This window comes from Saccoglossus kowalevskii, chromosome 17 (genome assembly GCF_978046115.1).
Source record: "Saccoglossus kowalevskii chromosome 17, keSacKowa6.1, whole genome shotgun sequence".
NCBI lineage: Eukaryota > Metazoa > Hemichordata > Enteropneusta > Harrimaniidae > Saccoglossus > Saccoglossus kowalevskii.
The window spans coordinates 33,607,352-33,630,818 of NC_140657.1; the positions used below are offsets into that span (position 1 = coordinate 33,607,352).

Sequence of the window (23,467 nt, forward strand, 5' to 3'; positions counted from 1 at the left end):
CCATCACCATCATTTTCCCTTTCACAATCTTTGTTGACCATGTGGTATAAACCACGCCACGTGACAGCACTACTGTATTCATTTATTGAATCAACATTTGGATCATGGACCCGTTCACATTCAGCGCAGCAATACCAGGCTTCATCTGTAATGAACAACTAGCTATTGTCAATTGCCTAGTCCTATTCTATTTTGGTAGAATATGTTGTAAATAGATGTAATTCCTCAAACATGTTAACAAATTGAAGGCTAATATTGAAAACTGGGTTAATATTTTTCCCTAAAATTTTGTTGTAATTATTACCTGGCAGTTCAGTTAAACCTCTACATTGTAGATGGAACCATTCTCCATTTTGACACATGGCTCCATTCTCACAACCAATCCACGTATCTTCTACATTTCTTTTACAGCAGAATATTGACCACTGCTTACAATTATCATCACACCACCAATCTTGTTTGGCATCCTGCTCATCCACTCCCATGCATTCAAAGTGATACCAGTGTTTGCCACTACAATTTATACCTGCTGAACATTCTATCCAGTTACCATTCAGCCCTCCTTAAAAAGACAAATCATTTATTTAACTTGTTTTGATCATAACTTTTATCCAGGACAATGCATAAATAATTTGCAATAAATAAAAGCTATGTGTTTAACATGGAATATTGCAAGGTACCTGCAGAAAAACTGTACAAATTACGGACTACCTGGCTGGAATTGTTTATACTGGTATATGCTGAATCACATAACATCATATGACACTTCTAACTTCTAAATATGAGTGAATATACTGTTAATAAATTAAGTTGATGAGTTTGGCCACCAAACTTAACATTATGCTGTTGAGTGTACAACTACATAATGTACTCACCTTCCCCATTACAAATACAATAATCTTCTTCATCCTCATCTTCTACTGTCACATCATCACCATCACCATCACCTATCACCTCTGATATGTCATCTTTGCTCACATGTGGCCATATATGAAGGACAACATCTGATGCTATTTTATCTATGTATGTTTTCTTCATCTCTCTGTTGGGGTCCTTAGGATGATCATTAGGAATTTCATCCAGTGACTTTATATTTAGAAATTTCAAAGCCAACAAACATACCATTCCCTCTGTATAAAAGTCAAGGAAATCAGTTACGTGGTTTACACAATCCATGACATTCTTCTTTACCTGTCGATGACCAAACAGGCTCTTCACATTAAATAAAGTTCCCCTTTCATCTATATTTGGTGCATAAAAGTAGTCACTCATAGTATCCTGTATGTGTAGCAATCAGACAAAATCAGGCAATTAATTAATTGATAAATGTGTATAACTTTTGAGCTGCAGTTGGATGTTATGTAAAGGTAGATTTGGGATGGGATGGATATAGGTCAGATCAATAGTAGAATCTGTACTCAGTCAGTGGAAAGAAGAATGGATGGATGATGATGAAAGATGCATGGTCAGATGCATGCTAGTGTAGATGGATATTAATGTAAATTTGGGTTCTTGGGAGTAAAGAAGGTGACAATTTGAAATCATGGGTAGGGTGGGGGTGGGGCTGGCACAATAAGCACTTCTAAAAAACAAAAATGGTACAGCAAGGTAATCTTCCAGCCAACCCTTCCCCAAGGATGGTCAGGAGGTGATTTTACATGGGATACATGAATGCATGATCCCATTTATCATGTTTCAAAATAAAATAGTTGTATACTTACTTGCAGTAAAATACACCGCTTGTGAAACTCTTGTGCTCGTGGTTCTTGACCTGTGAATCTGTTTGTCACATCACTACTTGTCGACATTGCAACCTTACATTCAACCATTCGCTCTACAGATAGTTGATCTCCGTGCACTAGTGTTACATGTGGCTTGTTATTTACTACAGGAACATATACAGACAGCTTCTTCATTATTTCAATCACACCTCTCCCTGATGCAGGATTTTCTGGAATAACGCCCAAATTAACCTATAAAAATAACTTTCACAATTAAACGAGAATATGTTCCAGCATTGGTGGATTTAAGAGATAAGAGAAGCAGCAATAGTACCCCAATCACCACAATAGTATGCAATAACAAATGTTGAACTTCAATCCACTTGTTGTCTCCGGTCACAATTGCCAAAAATTATTAAGTCATTATACTACCCCCTGATGGCCTCACCTGCCTTTATATTTATTTTAAATGACCGTGAAAACTTTATTGATCCAATAGATATACCCTGCCATAAAATAGATTGTTTACTTTATTAGAACAATGGGTTCTCACAATAAATGAGTAACTTTATTAATCTAGTAGTACTGGTCCTAATTAAAAGAAATATACTAATGAAAGCACAATGGCTGGAGTACAAGACAAACAGAATTTAAATTTTTTTACTTATTGAAAATTATCCAAAAGTGTCAGTAACAAATATTTTCCAGAAAGAAAAAAAGATTTCCACAAAAACCACTGATCACATCCATGCACCTCAACCAAATCCAACAAATGACTTTAAGATGTAAAATATTTAGCAACAGAGCAGCAAAAAATAGGTTCCACTTTTAAATCTGAACTGCATGTGTATGTGCTTTAGCACTTACATTTGCTCATATTATGTATACTCACAATATTGCTTTTCATCTTGGAAGCATCACTATATCTGTGGGAAATGTGTTGACTGACAACATCACTGAAATCATGGAGACATTGTAAGTGCTTAACTATAATTCTCTCCACCATGGATTTCATTCTGTTTTTCAAAAATTCCCAATCATTGTCATTTGGCAGATATGTCCTCAGGGGTATATCCTTTGCATCTTTAACAGTATCGTCATCTAAATCTCGAAAATTAATTCTGTTTTCCACACCATAAGCCAGGGCCCATATCATCATCTTATTAGCTTTTGACTGAGACTGATGCCTCACTTCACTGAGCTTTTGCACGTTATCCCAACACAATGAAAACCCAGGATCTGTGGGAATACAATGATCAATATATCCACACCTTTATAATCATACAAATGAGATTAATATAATTAAAGTTTTGTGTTTGAGTTAACTGTAGTCTCCAAAGATGTCATGAAATATTTGTATTAATTTAATAGTTACATTTTGAAAACCTCACTGGACTAGAAGATTTATAATTTTTTCCATTTAAGATAACGAAACAGAAAAGGTATTTTACGCAGGCGATTTTAATTAAAGCATGGATTACAATTATTATAAGCACGGTATTATAAGAAAACTTACGCTTGCTCTCTTGAATGGATGCATCAATATCATCTCCATGATCACCAATATCATCATCCGTATAATGTAACATTTCAGGGTTTAGTTCCCTAACACCAGAAATGACACTGCTACTGTCAGAGTCAGTTCTTTCAATTTCATCACTGGTCTCAATAGAATCATCACTTGTACTCTGATCTAGATCTGATGGTGAATCATCAGAGTCACTGGAAAATATATCAGTGTTTGGAGAAGCCACATCTCTAAGAGGTTCGACAGCAGTTCCAGAAGTATAACCATCCTATTGTAAGTTAGTAACAATAATGCTGGTCAAAGCCCACTATACCGTACTACACATTTAAATTGTAAGTATAGGTTTAGGGATGACATACATGCTTTAATTATGACCATTCCCTTGAGCTCTAAGCACTCATACATGCATATATTGCTTTGTGCCAATCACAGAAAACAAGAAGCCTGCCACCAATCCACCCACACTTCCATTGTCTGTTCTTATATATATCTATCCATATGGCTAAATAACCTAGCACTAAAGGACATCCAAATATTGCACAGAAGATTATGGTTTAACCTTTCAACTTATAAAAATAAACAATAGTATACCATAAATCACAACAAATCCATTGGGTAGCTTTGCACCAGACAAACATATTTAAGTCACCAGGTCTGAATAATTCACCAACACTACATGTTTGGAGCATCTTGAACCACTTACGTATAAGTGGTGGCACCATGAGGTATCCAGAATGGTTATCAACATACCCTGCCAGCAAGATACACTTGTTAAGATAAACAAATGTTTATTACCTCTACTTTATGTTTCCAATCAATAATCTTAGTGTCAAATTCTTTTCTCAGCTTGTCTATGACCATTCTTGTTCCCTTCACACCTAAACATATACCAACTTTATTATACCAAGTAAGCAACTGAAATGTAAACCAAATATAACATATTAGTTGTCACTGCTTTGTTTGCTTAATTTTAAAACCATGACTCATTAAAGTGGCACAGAATGTATCCTGCTAAATAATTTACCTTCTGGCTACACCCACTTCTATACATCTGTATTGAGTTTATACTTTGCAGATATTTGAAGCGACTTCTTTTGCGCAAATGCAAGATATTTCCCATGATGTATCCCAGTCCAGGAGTTAAAGGTCCAAGTTTGCCATCCTTTTCACTGCCATATTGATAAAAAAGTTAAAGCATTACAGATACAGTACTTTTTGAATCATTGTTGCACTTTTACATACTATTACCAATTTTATTTCCTCTATTAGAAGCACACCTCCAATAAAAGCACATGTAACCCCAAAATAATATTTATTTCTGTTACAAACACATTTTTTCAAATTACATATAATCACATGCACTTCTAATAGAGGAAATATGGCATAATTTATTATACTGTATCATATAGCAGGAAATTAACAGAGATGCAATAGGAAAATATCAATGAGAAATTGACTTACAGTAGCACAAATTAATACATGTACTATGAAATATTTTATATAGAATTACTGAATCCCTTAAGAAAACAAAATTTAAAGTATGGGTATTTACATTGCTAATTTGTCAGTTGTTCTTGAGCTTGTTAAACTGGATTCCAACACTGTATGCAGCATTGGAAGGTTTTCTTTGGTCTCATCTAGTATAGATCCCCATTTAAAGGCACTAATACTTTCACATGATATTGCCGGTGATGATTTGGTGGATTTCTTCAAATAGGATGCCATCTGTTTTCTACATTCAGAGATAACAACTGCTAAAAACTCCTTTTTAGCATTCTGGCTATGCTGAACAAGAATTCTGAATGTGGTACCATATTTGTAATTTGCTAATGCTTTTATGGCCATGGAGATAAAGCCATCATGCACAGGAACCTGCAAATAAATTTACATAAAGGTTAACCTTTCACTGCCATTGTCAACTTTTGTCACTTTTCACGAAATAGATTTGTATAAAATCTACCTAATTTCTCACAAATTTGTATGTATACTTGTATACAACAAACAATTCCAATTTTTTCCAAAATAAACTGAACAATTATAAAATACAATCATTTTTAAATACAAATTTGGGTGGGAAAATGGTGGCAGTGAGAGGGTTGAAGGAGAACATTATACTCCTGGTGATTGCCTTTGATGATTATTTGCCTGTGAGTGGTGGTCTTTTGTTTTCTATTGTAAATGTTGTCTCTTGGCCATATTTACTTCAAGGTAAATCCAATTAAAAACATTCCCCTTTAATATGCAACTAAAAAAGTATTCCACAACACAATGTTGTAAATAAGAAGAGTTCACCATTTGAAATAAAAAATAAATCCTACACAGAAAAAAAATCAACACTGGAAAAAAACATTTTTTTAATGAACGACCCCTTATTAAAAATATTCATAATTTATAAACATTGTAATGAAATGGCAGAATCCACTCACCCTCTGTGCCTTAACCCTCTTTAGACTAGGGCTTTTAGTTGGTGTTCTTTTAATTGGTGAGGATAATGTTATTCTTTTCCTCTTCTTTGAAATGTATGTACCCTCTTTCTCTCTCTTCTCAAATAATTGTGTTGATGCATGACTTTCCAGTGATTGTCTGTAGGACTTACTCAGACTCACATAACATTTACCACACATATACCTGTCTTCCTCCAAAGATGGCTTGCATGGAGTCAGTTCACATTTGACCAGTTTTTCAAGTGCCTCAACAACAGAACCTTTGGAATGTTTTAGTTGACGTTTTACACTAAATTTTTCATTTTTTTTCAGAGCCAAACCACAATTTATGCATGCCATGATGACACAACATAAAAGAGAAATTAAAGGACCCCCTAAGTTACTTAATAAATTAAATTTATAAATCCAATACAAATGTATTACTTAACAGAATGAATGAATGATGAATGAGTGAGTGAGTGAGCAGGTGAGTGAGTGAATGAAAACAAATAATGAATGAATGAAAGAAAAATGAATGAGTGAGTGAATGAATGAATGAATGAACAAATAATGAGAGAATAATTGAAAAAAGAATGAATGAATGAATGAATGAACAAATGAATGAATGAAAAAATAATGAATGAATGAATGAAAAACGAATGAGTGAGTGAATGAATGAATGAAAAAATAATGAGAATAAATGAAAAAAGAATAAATGAATGAATGATAAATGAATGAGTGAGTGGGTGAGTGAGTGAGTGTGTGAGTGAATGAATGAATGAAAAAATAATGAGAGAATAAATGAATGAATGAATGAATGAATGAATGAATGAATGAATGAATGAATGAATGAAAAATAATGAGAATAAATGAAAAAAGAATAAATGAATGAATGATAAATGAATGAGTGGGTGAGTGAGTGAGTGAGTGAGTGTGTGTGTGTGAGTGAATGAATGAATGAAAAAATAATGAGAGAATAAATGAAAATGAATGAATGAATGAATGAATGAAAGAAAAAAATGAATGAGTGAATGAATGAGTGAGTGAAAAAATAATGAGAATGCATGAAAAAATAATGAATGCTTATCTACTGCCTATCCTACATGCACACCTACCCTTGCACACAAAACAACACACACACATTACACACTTACACTCACTTCCAAGCTCACACATGCACATCTCCCTACTCTTCAAAGCTGCCAAATAACTTGTATCCATCCCATCCACAAACAATGTATTCAAAATTGCTACCCTTATACACAGTGCATTCTCTCCACACACATTTTTACACAATTCTTTCATATCATCCTCACATTTATACAGCAAACTACGACCACTGTTATACATCACCCCTCTAGAAAACTCTCCATCTCTCCCAGCTCTCCCAACCTCCTGCCAATACTCTAACACACTCGTACACACACCCCAATGAATCACACATCTCACATCACTAACATCTACACCCATACCAAATGCCACAGTTGCTATCACACATCTTATGACACTATCAACCTTCACAAATTCTTTCACGATTCTCTCTTTGTCTTCATCAACTAATCCTGCGTGAAACATTTCAATTAATCTCTTTCCCTGCACAAAGTTATCGCTCCCGACTACATTACACAAAGCAGCATACACTGCACCACATTGGGCAATGGACCTGTGGAGAAAAATTATTATTATACAATTATATAGACATATATATACACACAATATTTATTTATTTATTTATTTATTTATTTATTTATTTATTTATTTATTTGTTTATTTATTTATTTATTTATTTATATTTACCTGACATAAATTATTGTTTTGTCAGCCTTGACTCTTTTATCTTTTAGTTGTTTTATGTAATAGTCCATTTCAATTTCTATTTCTTTTCCACCATTGACATACTCCAAAAATATGTTTGGTCTACAATAGTAATAAAATGACACTACAACTGCAACTACATGTACTAATATGATGATGAAAATGATAATTGGACATGTTTTTAATTTATTACCTATCAGGCACAACTGCAACAACCTCCATGGCTGATCTTTTAAAGTGCAAATGCACTAAAATCCTATTAACAATATCATTTGTTGCTGTTGCCGTGAGTATAAGAAATGGTCTGCCACCATACATACTTCGGAAATCCACCAATTTCTTATAATGGGGTCTAAATGTTTGGCCCCTGTGAAATAAAGCAATAAAAATATATTCAAATATTGATTTTAATTTTGATAAATAATTCTTGGTGATGCATATGACCCTTTTTTGAGGATACTAGTAACTACTTACCATGTATCAAGAATATGTGCCTCATCTATAGCCACAAGGCAGACATTCTTTCTATATATTGGAGATCTCAGTATATCACTCCATGAGTCAATGCTCTCAGGACAGAGAAAAACAACACTAAAAATTCCATTCTTCACATCTTAAATTTAATAATAATAATAATAATAATTAATAATAATAATAATAATAATAATAATAATAATAATAATAATAATAATAAAGAAGATAAATTATAACTTACCACTTAACATTTGTTCGGTCATTTCTGACTTCATCATCAAACATACAGACTGCACACCAATATTTTTCAGAGCATTGCACTGGCTCACCATTAAGCTCTTCAGTGGTGTAACCACTAAAGAAATATGTTGTGTCCTAGGTGACTCCTCATTCAAAATCAATGGAGGGATTACAAAACATAAACTTTTACCATACCCTGTTGGCAAAATGCCAAAGGAATTTCTCCCTTCCAATATTGCATTGATAATTTCTTTCTGTTTATCTTTAAGATTGTATGGTAAATTAAGTTTGCTTTTAATTGTGGTGAAATGCTTTAGCAGAGCCATGATTGGAGAAAAGTAATGATGGACCCCTTATGTACATGTTAATTCACACTATGTGATTTCCCATTCTTTTATGAGAATAAATTATGTACATTTATATTTATGTATTCATAAAATATTTATTTAATAATATAAAAAATATATACAAACGCAAATCATATTTTAAAACCATTAATTCACTGGGAAAAAGTCGTAAACTTGACTATGGGTCACGTGACGCTTAATCACAGGATCTCGCGTGAATCGCAGTGCATTGTGGGGCAGAAAAATGGCTGCTTCCAGTGTTTTTTCAAGGCGAACAGCTACATCAACTTTTAAAGTTATTTACGTAAATTCTGATTGCAATATCAATGCTTAGGTAGGTTGAAATGTCTTCGGAATAACTATCAAAGACACCAATGTTGAAAGAATGACTTAGAACTTATTATTTGCGACGACCAGATTTGGACCGTGGATTTTAACCACATTTCAGATACGTCGGCTCCATAGCCCACTGCGGGCCAGCCAGATACCGACGACCAAAAACGGCCCTCAGGGGGCTATGATTCCACAGCTACCCCTGGGAGGCTCTTGCATTTGCTAAGTTTGAGAAGGCAAATCCAAAACGTTCAAGACAGACATGTCATATTGATGGCCTTACTCATCCGTAGACGTCAAAGACATGCAAGGCAAAGAAGAAGGTGGTGGGTCAAACCCTGGATTGAGAGACGTGTGCTGTTTGGACAGTATGATAATCTGATGCCGATGCTTGTAATTTGGTTGTGTCTTGTTCACTGTAGCAGCGTCTCGTCAGGCATCTGCGGTTGTAATGAAGAAAGTCGCATCGCGTGTCGTATAGGCCAACACCTCGCGCGACAGGTGGTGCGGTGTGTCGCACAATGGGTCGTAGCCTTGTACGATCGGTTGTAGTAGTCGTACATTGGGTCGCTAGGTCGCGCGACATATGGCGCTACAAAACGCATATGTCGTGCGACTTGGTAGCTGCAGTTCTGTAGCTCGCTTGGTTTCGCTGTCGGTTATTTTGTTCGTCGTGGTGTTAACGCCTGGTTTCGCGTTAACACCACGACGAACAAAATAACCGACAGCGAAACCAAGCGAGCTACAGAACTGCAGCTAGCGACTTGGTCGCATCATCGTTCAACCGTTGCAGCCGTTGTACGACTGTTGCACCCGGAAACATGAAAATAATCGCACGAAAAAAAAAATTATCGCACGAGTGAGGCGCCAATTGTGAAAGGGGTAATTGTATCATTGTAAACACACATTAAAATGTAGAAATACATATAATTATACTATTGCTGGCCTTGTGACCATTGTTCTGGCTGTTAGTTAATTAATGGAAACACCAAGAGAAACCCACATTTTTGAGTGAGTGTTTCTTAATTATACTAAAAACGATAAAATTGAAAGATTCATCGATCGGATGTGTTACTACTGCACAGCGCTGAATGTGTGTTAATTTACATAAATACAAATTGTGTTTTTGAATAACTCAACTGTATGACATAATATTTTATGAATATAGTATGAATTGGTTTACTTAAGTAGATCATATTGAGAAAAAAACATACATCGGATAATTTTAGGAACACATTTCTAATTGCTGGGAGGTTCATATTTTTTGTGAGTTGGAACTTATTGGTTTATTGTTTTGAAACAACCATGTGTGAAATTGTATGAATGTGTGTAAATTGAAAAAAAAAGCAAAAAAAAAAAAAACAAATTCTAATTTCATAAGAAACACCACATTCTTATGGTGGGGTAGTGCACCTTAAATATTTTTCAGTTTTTTGTGTACAGAACATTGCGATAAGGACTTTTCGTTTTCGACATTGTTATATTTTTATGCAGAAAAATACAGTATTTTTACCAAATAAAATCATATTTATTAAAGTTATTGTTCATACACGAGTTGTTGAACACACTACATATTTTGTAATTTAATCCAGCTTCTTTCAGTCACAATTCAAAACAAATAAAAGGCAAACATATAGTGACTACAGCAAATTATCCTTTTTGGTAGTGTTCTTGTGTAATCGGTAATTATGACAATTAGTTATTGGTGCATAGGGAAGACATTTTGTTATGAATTATTTTTAATATATTTCTGAATGATCAATGTTTTTACTCCCAAATAACGAATGAATTTCGCAATGTCGAAAACGGACAATCTTTATCGTAGTGTTACAGATAACATTCACAAAAACTTATTTTCAGAATTTAAAAACAAAACAAAAACAAGAAAAAACCACCTACCACAAAGTGAGCTATTATTTCTTTTTTAAAATGCAGAAATTCTTAAACAATAAACTGGTTGTGTATTACAATTTATCAAACGATTGTTTTTTACTATTATTCTGGATCGGTAATTTGGAACAGCCTGCCAACAATGACAAAATGAACTTTCAACAAGTCATTGAAAATGACACAGTCCCCGTTATGTTCTCTTTGTGCTCGTCATATTAAAGCAGAGGGTTGCCGCGAGCGTGTCCTTGAAACTTGAGTTCCAAGTGTCGTATACAACAGATTGTTTATTTACATCAAAACACGTGTTTCGAATTGTAGTAATATGGCCAAAATAAAAACAGCCGTTATTCGGTCATCTGTATGATGTATGTGCCAAATACGAATGAAAATGGTACATAAATTGTGGAAATATAGTAGTAAGGCCAAAAAGTCAGATGGCTGTCAATCAGCCATCCTTGACCAGATTTTGAAACAAATTGTCATGGACATGCATCTTAACATGTATAAAGTACATGTATGTGCCCAATTTGAATGAAAACTGACAGAGCACGTCCAAGATACCGCATTAAAAAACAAAAACAAGATGCCTGCCAGTCGACCATCTTTGATCCAATTGCGAAATAAATCGCCATGGACATGTATCCGGACATGTATAATCTATGTACCAAGTTTAAATGACAACAGACAAAGCATGTTCAAAATACAACATTTTCAAAAAACAAGATGGCTGCCAGTCAGCCATTTTGAATCGAATCGCTAAACCACTGCATGTGCATATGTCCCACATAAGGTACTAGGCACATGCAAAGAATGAACGGAAACGGTCCACAGGATTCTGAAATATGACGTTGGACAGACTGACGCACGGACAGACGGAGGGACAAACTCAGGAACTCACGGACGGTTGGGACATGTATCCTAACATGTATCCTAACATTTTTAAAAAAAACAAGATGGCTGCCAGTCGGCCATCTTTGATCCAATTGTGAAATAAATCGTCATGGACATGTATCCTAACATGTATAATCTATGTACCAAGTTTGAATGAAAACTGACAAAGCATGTCCAAAATACAACATTTTCAAAAAACAAGATGGCTGCCAGTCGGCCATTTTGAATCGAATCGCTAAACCACTGCATGTGCATATGTCCCACATAAAGTACTAGGCACATGCAAAGAATGAACAGAATCGGTCCAAGGGATTATGAGATATGACTCCGGACGGACGCACGGACGCACAGACGCACGGACGCACGGACACACGGACGGACGGAGACCGAATTATAAGTCCCCGTTTTCGGACTTCGTCCGAACGGGGACTAATAAATACACAACAATGCATTCAACAGGATAAGTTCCAGTAGAGTCAATGCAAGTTGGTTTCATGCTTTTTTCTATTTATCTATTGTGAATTTGTGAATCTATACTGAATCTTTAATATAATGGTTAATGGTTAATGGTGTGTGTATGGTATGTATGTGCAAAATAAAGAATATACATTACTGATACAAGTTCTTTAACGGGTTGTGTCACATTGACTGACGTCACATCAATCAAAATACTGCGTGTAACTAAGCAATGTAAAGCGTGTATTTATTTGCAGTTATTTTACACAGTGATAATTCGAAAAACAGCCGAATTCTAGGTAAATAAATTCAAGTAAAAATTTTTCTTTTTCTCTTCGGGATATCATCATCATCGTCAACAATTACAGTCGGTTCTCTAAGACTGAAATTGATATCTGACAGATTCTGGGTTTCTAATTGGTTGTCATCCACATTATCTTTAAGAGGATTTCTAACCATTTGTTGAGAATCTTTATCCATCAACATGTTCACTTTGTTCAACACTTCGTCCATCTTTGAGAGCAGTATCTTGTAGTCTACTTCGTCATCCATTTTCTTTGTTGTACCTGTAAACAAAGTATGACAACCAATAAATGTTTGAAATTTTTTTATTTACAGCATTTAGTAATGTAATCTAGACTTTAATACGAGATGGTCATGTTAAAAATGTGCTCTTAAGTGTACTCTTAAGTAACTCTTAATTTAGTAAACAGTTAACCGAACATCGAATTACGGGCAACATTAAACGTTGAACAAAACAACAAATTTATGTTGCCCGTAATTCGGAGTTCGGTTAACTGTTAATTGAACATAGAGTTATAATTTCGGCGCGGTTTTGCAAAAGTGGGAGTGGTTTCTAAAAATGGGCGTGGCCATGTTTTTAACTCGATGATTTCATAACTCGATGTCCGTAACTCGAACAATTCAGCATCTCAATTGTGCTTGATATGTTGTAAGTTTATACAGATTGTTGGCTGTTTATTCTTAACAAATATGCCCGATAACTTTATTTATGAATGCTGGCTTACAAAAGCCTACTCTGAAACATTACATAGGCAAGGCATAAGATGCATAAGATGCCAGGTAACAAGGTATTTATCAAAATAAAATATAAAGCTTCAATTCGAGCCAGTAAGATCGAAACCCACTAAACAACAATTCAAGAGAAAGCTGAATGATAATAAATAAAACATGTTTAAGTATTCCTAAGATGTGTCTTTTGTTTTCTTTTTCTCCTCTCCTCTCCTCTGGTGTCTTGCTTGTCACTCATGAGATACAATTCTGAGTGTATCTAAACTTGGGAGACAATTCGAGACTTATAGATTGACTTCAATCCAAAGTCTTCAAATAAATTAGTGGTTAGAACTAATTGGCACTGCCTGACATGCAGTGTTCAATGATTATTGCTACATGTGCAGTGGATTATTTTGGAGGGACTTTATTTCTGCAAATAGCTTGACACTTGTCCGATCTTGAAGTTCCGTGATCAACCATATATGGTAGATCAAAAACTACGTTTAATTTGACTCAAATTGTAGATTTTCGTGAATCTTAATTGTGAGAAAAAATATCCTAAGCCATAAGGTTAGGACACTGTCGCTCGCTCATTTACATTGCGGCTTATACAATTAATAAAAAATAGTCAAACATATATGTTGTTCTGTTAATTATAAACTTACCTTGTATTTTCATTTTTTTCTTTATCTTCTTCATCAATTTAGCCAGAGTTTCTTTAAATCGGCTTACCATGAAATCAATAATCTCGTATTCATTGCTCTGCTTAGATATGTCCTTCCTAACTTCAGCGAAGGCGTCAACAATGATACTTATCAACATATTGAGTAAGATGAAGAAACAAATGATGGAAAAGACGACGAAGTAGATCGGTCCCAGAATGCTCTTGCTGAGATTTTCCAGATAAAACTTGCCGACGAAAGTAAGCATCAGGGATGTCAATGAAGTGCCGAATGACTCGTACTCAGGCATTAACGGTGCAAATGCCAGGTAGCCAAAGGATGCAAAGTTAATCAATACTAGCAGAAACATGAAGCTGAACGGTATTAGAGTTTCCGAGGCGTAGGCGATGGTGGCTGCTAACATACCAATGCGTTTGTTAAAACGTAGCAGTTTGAGCATCTTAATGATTGCCAGAAAGAGTACTAGTCCCATAAACAAGGTGTAGATTTCATTGAGCATGGCAATATACTGGAAATTTACAAACTCGTTTCCTGTGAAGATCAATAGTTACACTTAAGGGAACTACTCAATAATTACACACTGTATCAATTAGAATAATTAAATGCAATACGAGCGATAAAACAGAATACTGATATTGTATGTTGATGAATAGTAACGATTATAGTCTGGAACGAAAGTAATACATTTTATTTGTCCGGGATGTGTACAGAAAATGTGTACAATTTTAAATCTGTCTGACGTTTTTAAAAGGTTGGGCTAAAATGGTTTGCCAGATAATGACATTATCATGCCATATTTCAAATGGCACCAAGATCTCGTTTAGAGTGAGAGTGACGCGAAATGTTATTGTTCACCAAATAGTATTCTTTGCCGCCATCGTGTTAATTGTTTTGAATACCATGATTACATAGGCCAGCTGAACAGTGGACGTGAGGACAGTAAAGTTTGGAACACTATTTTGAGAGCAAGAAACAACTCGAGTGGCCCCCTCGTTCTCAACGAGATCTTGTGGTCCATTTGCTAATATATATATATAAGAAAGATTAAGACTGTGTGATTCCCAGTACTACAAATGTTATCACAAAATAAATATATTTATTGTGCGGGGTATGTGGATTATGAACCAAGTTTAATTTAATCAGTTAAGTGCGTCGTGTATAGTTGTTGGGAAAATTTTCTTGGAAACGTATATAGTAAAACAGTTACTCACTGTCATTATTTGATAGATTTCCAACATACATTTTGGTGGAACCATATCTTAGAAAGTACATCACCACCAGAGCTAGTCCAAGGACAGTCTGGGCAAAGTCAATGAGATTCCAAAATGCGGTTAGGTACATTCTTCCCACAGACCGTAGTGCCGAGTATATCATAATACAGCTGTACATTAAATAAATGGCATACACCGCATACGCCGACATCAAAAATATGACGTAGAACACATTGCCCTGGAAATCATACATTCGGAACACATTTATTTGGTAAAATGGTGAAACCGAACTTGCAGATGGATATTCCAATACGATTATACTGTATACGAACAGATTGACATGGACGTTATATAGGGTGAACTCCAGGAACACAGCACGTGTGTACCGATCGGTCCATCTATTTTCAAACAAATATTGTATAACACTCTGCGCTTCAAGTAGATTCTTTCCCAGTACAGCTTCGTAGCCGCCACCACTGTAAGTGGCAAATTTACCGGTTATGGGAGAACCACCAAGGTCAAATGCGCTTCTGTAGTTTAAAATAACATATAGAAATTAATTACGCTCATTGACCACTATGAAACAAATTTGTTTATCTATCTTTTCCTAGCAATCATTGTCGATGTGTCATAACTAAAATGTGATTGAAACAATGTAAATATGGTATATTACATTCTTTTAATTTCAATCACGTAATTAAAAAATCAATAACTATAATACATTATTCAATTTTAACATAAACAGATATAGTATGTACCTGTATGCCCATGGGTTTCCACCAGTTTGAAGAAGACTCTCATTTGACATAAAAACACTATCGTTGCTCCAAGTCAAGCCAAAATTTCCCTCTTCTTGGTCAAACATTGCATATTCAATATTACACTCGCTTACATCACGCTGCGTGATTTCCGGCACATCGCAGAGACCTACAAAGAAAACGTCCCCAACTGAATGTGATTGTAACCTAAGTATATTTTAAAACGTAAAAGGGTATCTGAAATAAAGTTGACTATAACACTGGACTCTGAATAGTGGGTCATACATGTATTTTATTTAAACATAACTAACATAGACAAATACAATGTTGCTCCTTTTTGTACTGCGTCGCACTGTGCCGAACATTAAAAGAAATAAAATAGTAAAGTACTCAGCTAAAACATACATTAAATAAGATCAGTCACGATGTATAACAAGAACAATCTGCGGGTTAATTTGCGCTTGCAAAAAAAGTTGGAAACAATAGTGAATACCCGCCAGCCATATGTTTTCTGAATGTTCTTCTTGACAAGGCGCCCAAACATTCAAATGAACTGAGAGAACGTGCTTGCACGTCGTTTTGAATACTCAAAGCATCAGAATAATAAGCAATCTTGAAAATAATAACGCATGATTTGAATTGTATGGTAATGCAATCAGTCTGTTTAGTGTGAATAAAGCGACGAGCTGCATCAATTTGTACAGATTGGATTTTGTTCAATTTCTGTCAATGCATGCCTTGCAAGATTGAATTACAACAATCAAATTTTTGTTTTACAAATGAATGAATTTATCTGTCATACATTTATCAGTGATTGATTTTGTCAAATTCTGTAGAGAGTGAAAAATGTCGATTTACACATTGCATTAATATACGTTGGCGTCCTTCCAGTGCAGTCGAAAAATTTTACTTTCAAATTACTAACGTCAGACGTCCTATCCTGCATATTCTAGTTGTTAATTGAAGTTAAATACTACTTGACAACACCTTTACATATTTATTTTAACGACATTGAATTTCAGTTCAAAAATGTTTTTTTTTTTAATTTTTTTTTTACACAAATACAAATTCACAAATATTCACGAGACAATAATGATATCAACACAATTAATAAAGTTAAATAAACCTACTAGAATCGGTAATACATTCTCAATGGTTTACTAATTTATAAATCATGATACAAATTTTACTTGAGCTGTTTATGCAATACTTAAAAACGACTTACCAGGTGGGATTCGGAGCTGACGTAATCGTGGTGGTCCAACTCGTATAGCCGACATTGTTTGTATGTTCAGTTGTTCGTTCCATTTCAGTGTTTTACCATTTGGCCAGACCTGTGGATATAGACTAGGCAACACTGTTTGATCCAACCAAGTAAACATTGATCCACTTTCAGTTATCTACAAACAGAATTAAATGTGTATTATTTTGTGAAGTATAAGCAATTAAATCAATGCAGGCAATGGGGAACACGGAAATTAACAATATTATTTGATTATTATATTACTCCTCTGACTGGCTTAATTTGAGCCTTGTCAACTTTTCTTATTGCGTGCTAGATATTCATAACAAATCAATATCTTTCATAAACTGTTTTGAATCTTGTTGTTTCTCAACAATTTATCTGGCAATGTTGCACTGTTGCTTATTCTATATTTTTCTAACAATATATATGTGTCAATGAAACTCTACAACATTTCCATAATACAGAAAACGAATTTCAAATTCTTAATAAATTAAAACACTTACACCATCATAATTTGAATCAATTAATAAATCTGTCAGAGATTTGTGCAAGTAGTGTTTGCGTGGATCAGCGTTGTTTTGACATATTGCTATCAGTAATATCATAAAGAGAATATATCCAATGATCTCTTTGATGACTCGTTGCATTTGTAATTCCAGAGCTCGAGTTATTTTACTATTTTCCAAAGTATTTTCTGGAAATCAAAATAGATAGTTAATATAAATACATATTAGCAGAATTATGTTCAAATAAACATTAACGTAGTAAATTTTGTATATGTGTGCTATAATTGTCAAACTCATTTGTCACAAAGATGCTGCATATAATGAGTGACATATCTATTCCAGTTTGTGTCCATGCCCACAAAGTAAACCCTTTGCTTCCAGAAGCAATGTATCAGCTCAGCTCTCGTACTTGATTGTTTATGGTTGGTTTCAAGTTTGTGTTTGTTTCCGACCAATCAAAACATTTGACAATTGAATAACAGCTGCCTTTCTTGTTATAGACGATCTCGTAAACCTCCAGTGCCAAAATAGCCAGTTAGTTATGGACCAGACAATTTTACAGTTCTTGAAGATGGTCAACCGACAGTCACTTTTCAACAACCCCTTAAACAATTGTATAACCCATACGTCGTAAACTACGATTTTGAAGTGATTGTGTGTGAAGTTTAAATTGTATACTATATCCCCTATATATAAATCGATATATTATAACAATAAAATAGGTTTCTATCAAAATCAGACTAGCATAAAATGGAAGGACATTTTACCATAAATGCCTTGTTGTATTTCTCACGTTGATCGAGTTTGCATGGTGTCAAATGTTATGCTTGGCGAGAGTTCATTTGTTGAGCAGAATATAAAGGTAATTATTTCATTAACCTGCACTGTAGAACCATGACAATCGATGACATGACAAAAAGGTATTTGATTATTTTATTTCGTTAAAATGAATTGTATTTTACAACAATAATGGACAACTTTACCATTTTCATCATCACTGTCCTCCTGCTCACGTTCCGGGATCTTATTTCCACCTAATTGCCCACGGATGTTTTTGATCTGCTCTAGTGTCTCTTCCTCCCCATCGTCAGTATCCTGCTCTTCAGTTGGCTTTTTAAACAACAATGACATGATAAACGCCACAGCAACAACCTAGAGACGAAAATAAATCAAAAGTACAGAAATGTTACTATTAATATTACTTTGTCACGTGGTCGTTATATTTTATTTGGACGAAAGAGCACACATGTACTACAAATTATTACTGAAATATTTTAGCCACTTTATCTCATAACGACATTTCAATATAATGATTTACAAGACTATGCAAGGCAGTTAACGAAACAAAAAATGGCTGCCCGCACAGAACTAAGCTATTTTACTTCATAGCTCAAATTATTTGTCGCCAAATGGCATGTAAGCTGGAGACCTGACTGCAGTGAATGAAAACATTAAGCATTGAAGTGCAATACTATTAGAAGACTAATATATACCCCCCCCCCTTCTGGCCCAGAAAAAAAAAATGTTGTTTTTTTTTACCTAGGTTTTACCAAGGTTCGTATCCTAAATGTTCTGGTAGGGACTAGATTAGCGGTACTAAGGCCAATATTTGTCTATGTTAGAAAATATCTACCTATAAATACAAATAGTTAGTCTTTCAAAATCCTTGCCATTTGGTTAGCACATATACCGGGATTTATATATTTTTTCGTGCACTCAGGTACAGTTACCGTATGTCTATAGTTTTATACCAGTATTTGGTTTCCTTCAATGTATGGTTTAAACATGGGCAGCCATCCGACAATTGTTCGTCTTCCTTAGTTGCGTACAGACTCTGGATTAACATTCCGAAATGGAACCACTATAAACCAAAACGTCATAGAAGAAGGGTACAGAAAATCACATTTTCAGTTGCTACGACCTGTCCCTTATTATAACATTCAGTTGACATCAGCAGACACGAGTGATTACCACCCGAATTTAGTATCAATCCGAGCTGCACGCAATAATCACGCTAGGATTTTTCAAAATGTCAACCAATTTTTTGGAGGGACCGAATAATAATCTCGAAAATACAAACGTGAGCTTGCCAATGTGAACCATCGTTACAACAATTCGTAGTTATTGGACTGTAGATACCCGAAAGGACAATGTGTAGACAGCGGATACAATGACAAATTTTGTCAGGATGGCAGACATGGCTAATACTTGTCTATATTAGTCCAAATCTAACTATATATAGCATTGGGGGAACAATTAGTGACAATATAAACTAGATTTGCCAGATTTTTAGTAACTGTCAATTACATAATATTGCCGCCAACCTGCCTAGGCAATTTCAACGATCATCAGTTCTGGAATGACTACATAGAGACAAGAAGTGAGCTTAAGTTTGTGAATGGTTTTAATCATAATACCCTTTTTCATAAATATTCATTCATTTCATACATGGACATTGTTTACGATGTTTTGAGTTCGGTCAACATACTCACTTTGTTTTAATTTTCTCGAGTAACGAATATACGGCTGTTATCGCTACAATTATAGATGTATGAATCGCAATACTATAAGATTCTGTGAATAATTCTCACCTTAAGGGGTTCTGTTACCAATAATGAGTTGAATACAGAAACAAACATAGATGTCAACCATCTGTTAGATTTTTCTTTTTTCCATTGCATACTGTACATGACAACAAATGCTGCTGGAATTAGAATCGACAATGCCACAAGTAGATAAGCAACATATGCCCAATACCACCGCAGCCTACCCTTATCTGGCTTGCCTTTCTCTGACTGTGTCAATTCACCATCTTCCAGTTCCAGGAGTATCATGTTGTCTCTATTTCTCTTTTCGCGTATGTTCTTTCGTACAAGCTTTCGGACATCGCGTAATCCAGAGAGTAACGTTACATCTCCAGGTGGGGGTTCAACTTTGCGGAATATTTGTATGATAATGATGCTGACAGGTGACACTATCAGAACACTAACAAAACCAACCCAGATCTCTTTAAAACTTAAACTGATTGGCCCAAGTTTGATGCCTTTTCCTGTTGACATTGCTTCAGCTTCTTCATCTTCTTTATAGAACATAGCACTCGTTATCATGGTCAAGAAAAGCAGTGAAAAACAACACGAAATCCGTTGTACTCTGCTGAAACCGCTGCGTGTAGGCCGGGAAACTACAGAGAACCAGAGGTGATTCTCGGATAAATTCTTACGTGTACTTGTGGAGAACATGTGTTCGAAGCTAATCAGGTTGTCTCTACCAGCAACAGGTAGAAGACGCTCCACTTTACCATCCTCCTCATCAACAGCTAGCCAACGATCACATAAGAAATAAAATCTGTGAAACAAATCACAAATATTGAAATATTGCAACTTAAGTGTTCTGTATATGTTGGACTAGCATAATATGTTTTATCGCATGCAATGTACGTCATACACATACTACAAGTTAACATAAACACTACTGGAACCAACTTATTCCAGCCATACACACTATGAAAATCCTTCAAGATTTATTTGAAGGGCGACAAAAGGCTGCAAACCAAAGTTAGCTAGAAGCCACAAAAGACAACATCTTATTCAACATTTGGTTTTGGATGTATCACTTGTTTAATGCTGACAGTGTTTCATCGAACTGTCAGAGCTCAATCAATAAGCTAGTCAGGGTCCAGGTTAAGCCCAGTTAAATTACTAATTTAATAAATGTAAACAACCACCCACGGTCTGTTGTCCTCATTGTTACTTTTTATAAAATACTTAAAAAAACTTAAGTACCTAAAATACACTAAGTATATAGGAGTTTGCTATAATGTAATATAGAAATGTCAGCTTCAATTAACATAACCTTTTAACTGCACAGTGGAGTGGAAAAATGTTTAAATATGTAAACTGACTAGAAAAGTTTTATTAAGTGCTGTATTGCTACCAAGGGTGCAGGGATTCATCTAAAACTGCCAATTTAGACAGGGTCCGCCAATTACAGGCTTGTCTTGGTTGTCATTTACATGCCTGTTTTTTGTTGTGGTATTAAATTATCACTCTGACTTGACAAATAAGACGTTATTATAGCTTCTCAGTCTGAACATTCTTTGATAAAGATAGTATGGTGATGCAATGTGGCATCCTATTATATATTTCACCTGGCATATGTGTACATTGATTAGTGTTCAACTTTATACATTGTCAAATTTGTCGTGTGCTTTGTTCACGAGACAGACTACTTGAAGTGTGAAACAACTATATGTGTTCGAGTGTAATAGGAATACGATATGCAAAATCAGCAATTGCCTATTTAGGGAGAGATTTCATGTCCTGCATCAATGTTGTAGCAATTAATATTTTACAGTGTTACATTGTAGAGGAAATTAGCTTGGCCCTTGGTATGTATTGGGACAGTAACCTTATACAGATTAATCCATGCACCACTACTCACAACATGTTGCAACATGGGGAGACTGATAGTATAAATATTTTTTCAGGCACACATACAGAACACCACTTACTTCTCATTCGTCTGCAAGTCTTTGATCTCAATTTGATTAAGGAACCAAGATTTATTTTCTCCCTGACCACTATTGTCATGCCATATGTTGATGAACTGTATATCTCCAAGTGATTTTCTAGTAGACATCAGAAACTTATCTACACTCCCTCGGAGGAACAACTGGAAATTCAAATAAAATTTTATATTTTAACTATCATTATTTATTGAGATATGTAAGCTTATCTCACAAATGAATATCATAGACTGAATTATCTCCCCTCTCTAATAACCTAAACATCTTACACGATATGGTATGTGTCTAGTCATCGAAACGTTTATTCTGTTTTACTTTTTATTACTTCATAAAAAATATCAGTCATTAAAGTGCATAGAGACAACACTGTTCTCCATTATTAAAATTTCCACTTTCCTAATAGCAGTGTGGTATGACCACGGAAGAAAAATCTATACAATTAGTGACTATTGTGGGAAAGATCCACAAAACATTAAAAAGGTGAAAATGATAATTCCTCATGAGCAATTTCATGACGATACACAATTATTTGTATAAAGAGGTCATTCATGACTGAAACGACTTTTCACAACTTCATGTTTTCATCGACATCGAGCATATTTATTATGCACATGTCCGATATTTACAGTAAATGTCTCGATTGTACGAAAACAAATAAGAACTACAAAAGAAGTATTCAATAAAATTCAAATTATGGGACCTACCTCTCTTTGACCATCATCTAGTTTTCGGGAACTTGTCTGGTTTTCATCACCAAAAACCTGGAAACCGATTTTTGACTTTGTGGAAGAGCCACTACGCATACCCGTAACCACAGTGATTTGATAGAAAAATTCACCACCGGCACCATTGTCTATCAACGGGAATATACCCCACTGTTGAGGGTAGAAGATATTGCATTAAATAATAATACATACCTTAGAAACTCATACGTAAATATATAAATTTATACACATTTACACACAAATTATATCACAGGAAATATGATGTTAACATGATTATGTATTATACAGTAATTCACCAAAATCCGGGGTAAATAACATTTACTTGAAGTGAGCAAAGCAAAGGAAGGTGTCGGCCAGATTTGAAATGATATAAATGGCCATAATGAAATTCAGCATATATTCTTTACCATCATTTTATCACTGTTACATTCACAGTTAGCCACTACAACTCCATGTCAGTCAATATAAAGAATGCTAGGACTTCTGGTGTAACTGCTTACATATTGTGCCATATACTTGATAATAATTCTAATCCAGAAGTGAGTTTTATTGGCCCAAAGTAGAATTCCTTAGGCTATCACAATTTAAGGGTAACACGGTACTCATCGTCCCTATGCTGACAGGCATTGGCCCACAAGAATGTGCTTCTAGTATGTTTGTAATAACAATACAACTTTTATT

At 34.8% G+C, this 23,467-nt stretch overlaps 1 protein-coding gene across 1 annotated transcript in view; it reads right to left on the minus strand.

The window, feature by feature from the left end:
* Positions 1 to 12,340: 12,340 nt before the first annotated feature.
* LOC100374130 (polycystin family receptor for egg jelly-like) overlaps positions 12,341 to 23,467 on the minus strand; it is a 42,361-nt gene continuing 31,234 nt past the window's right edge. Inside the window, exons 17-26 of the mRNA XM_085492000.1 lie at positions 22,766 to 22,936; positions 22,047 to 22,207; positions 20,128 to 20,881; positions 18,520 to 18,688; positions 17,534 to 17,724; positions 17,010 to 17,184; positions 15,785 to 15,953; positions 15,027 to 15,556; positions 13,798 to 14,346; positions 12,341 to 12,684 (exon numbers count right to left, since the gene is read on the minus strand). Of these exons, the coding sequence (XP_085348126.1) occupies positions 12,428 to 12,684; positions 13,798 to 14,346; positions 15,027 to 15,556; positions 15,785 to 15,953; positions 17,010 to 17,184; positions 17,534 to 17,724; positions 18,520 to 18,688; positions 20,128 to 20,881; positions 22,047 to 22,207; positions 22,766 to 22,936 (3,126 nt within the window). The 3' untranslated portion in view covers positions 12,341 to 12,427. The remainder of the gene's footprint in view (positions 12,685 to 13,797; positions 14,347 to 15,026; positions 15,557 to 15,784; positions 15,954 to 17,009; positions 17,185 to 17,533; positions 17,725 to 18,519; positions 18,689 to 20,127; positions 20,882 to 22,046; positions 22,208 to 22,765; positions 22,937 to 23,467) is intronic.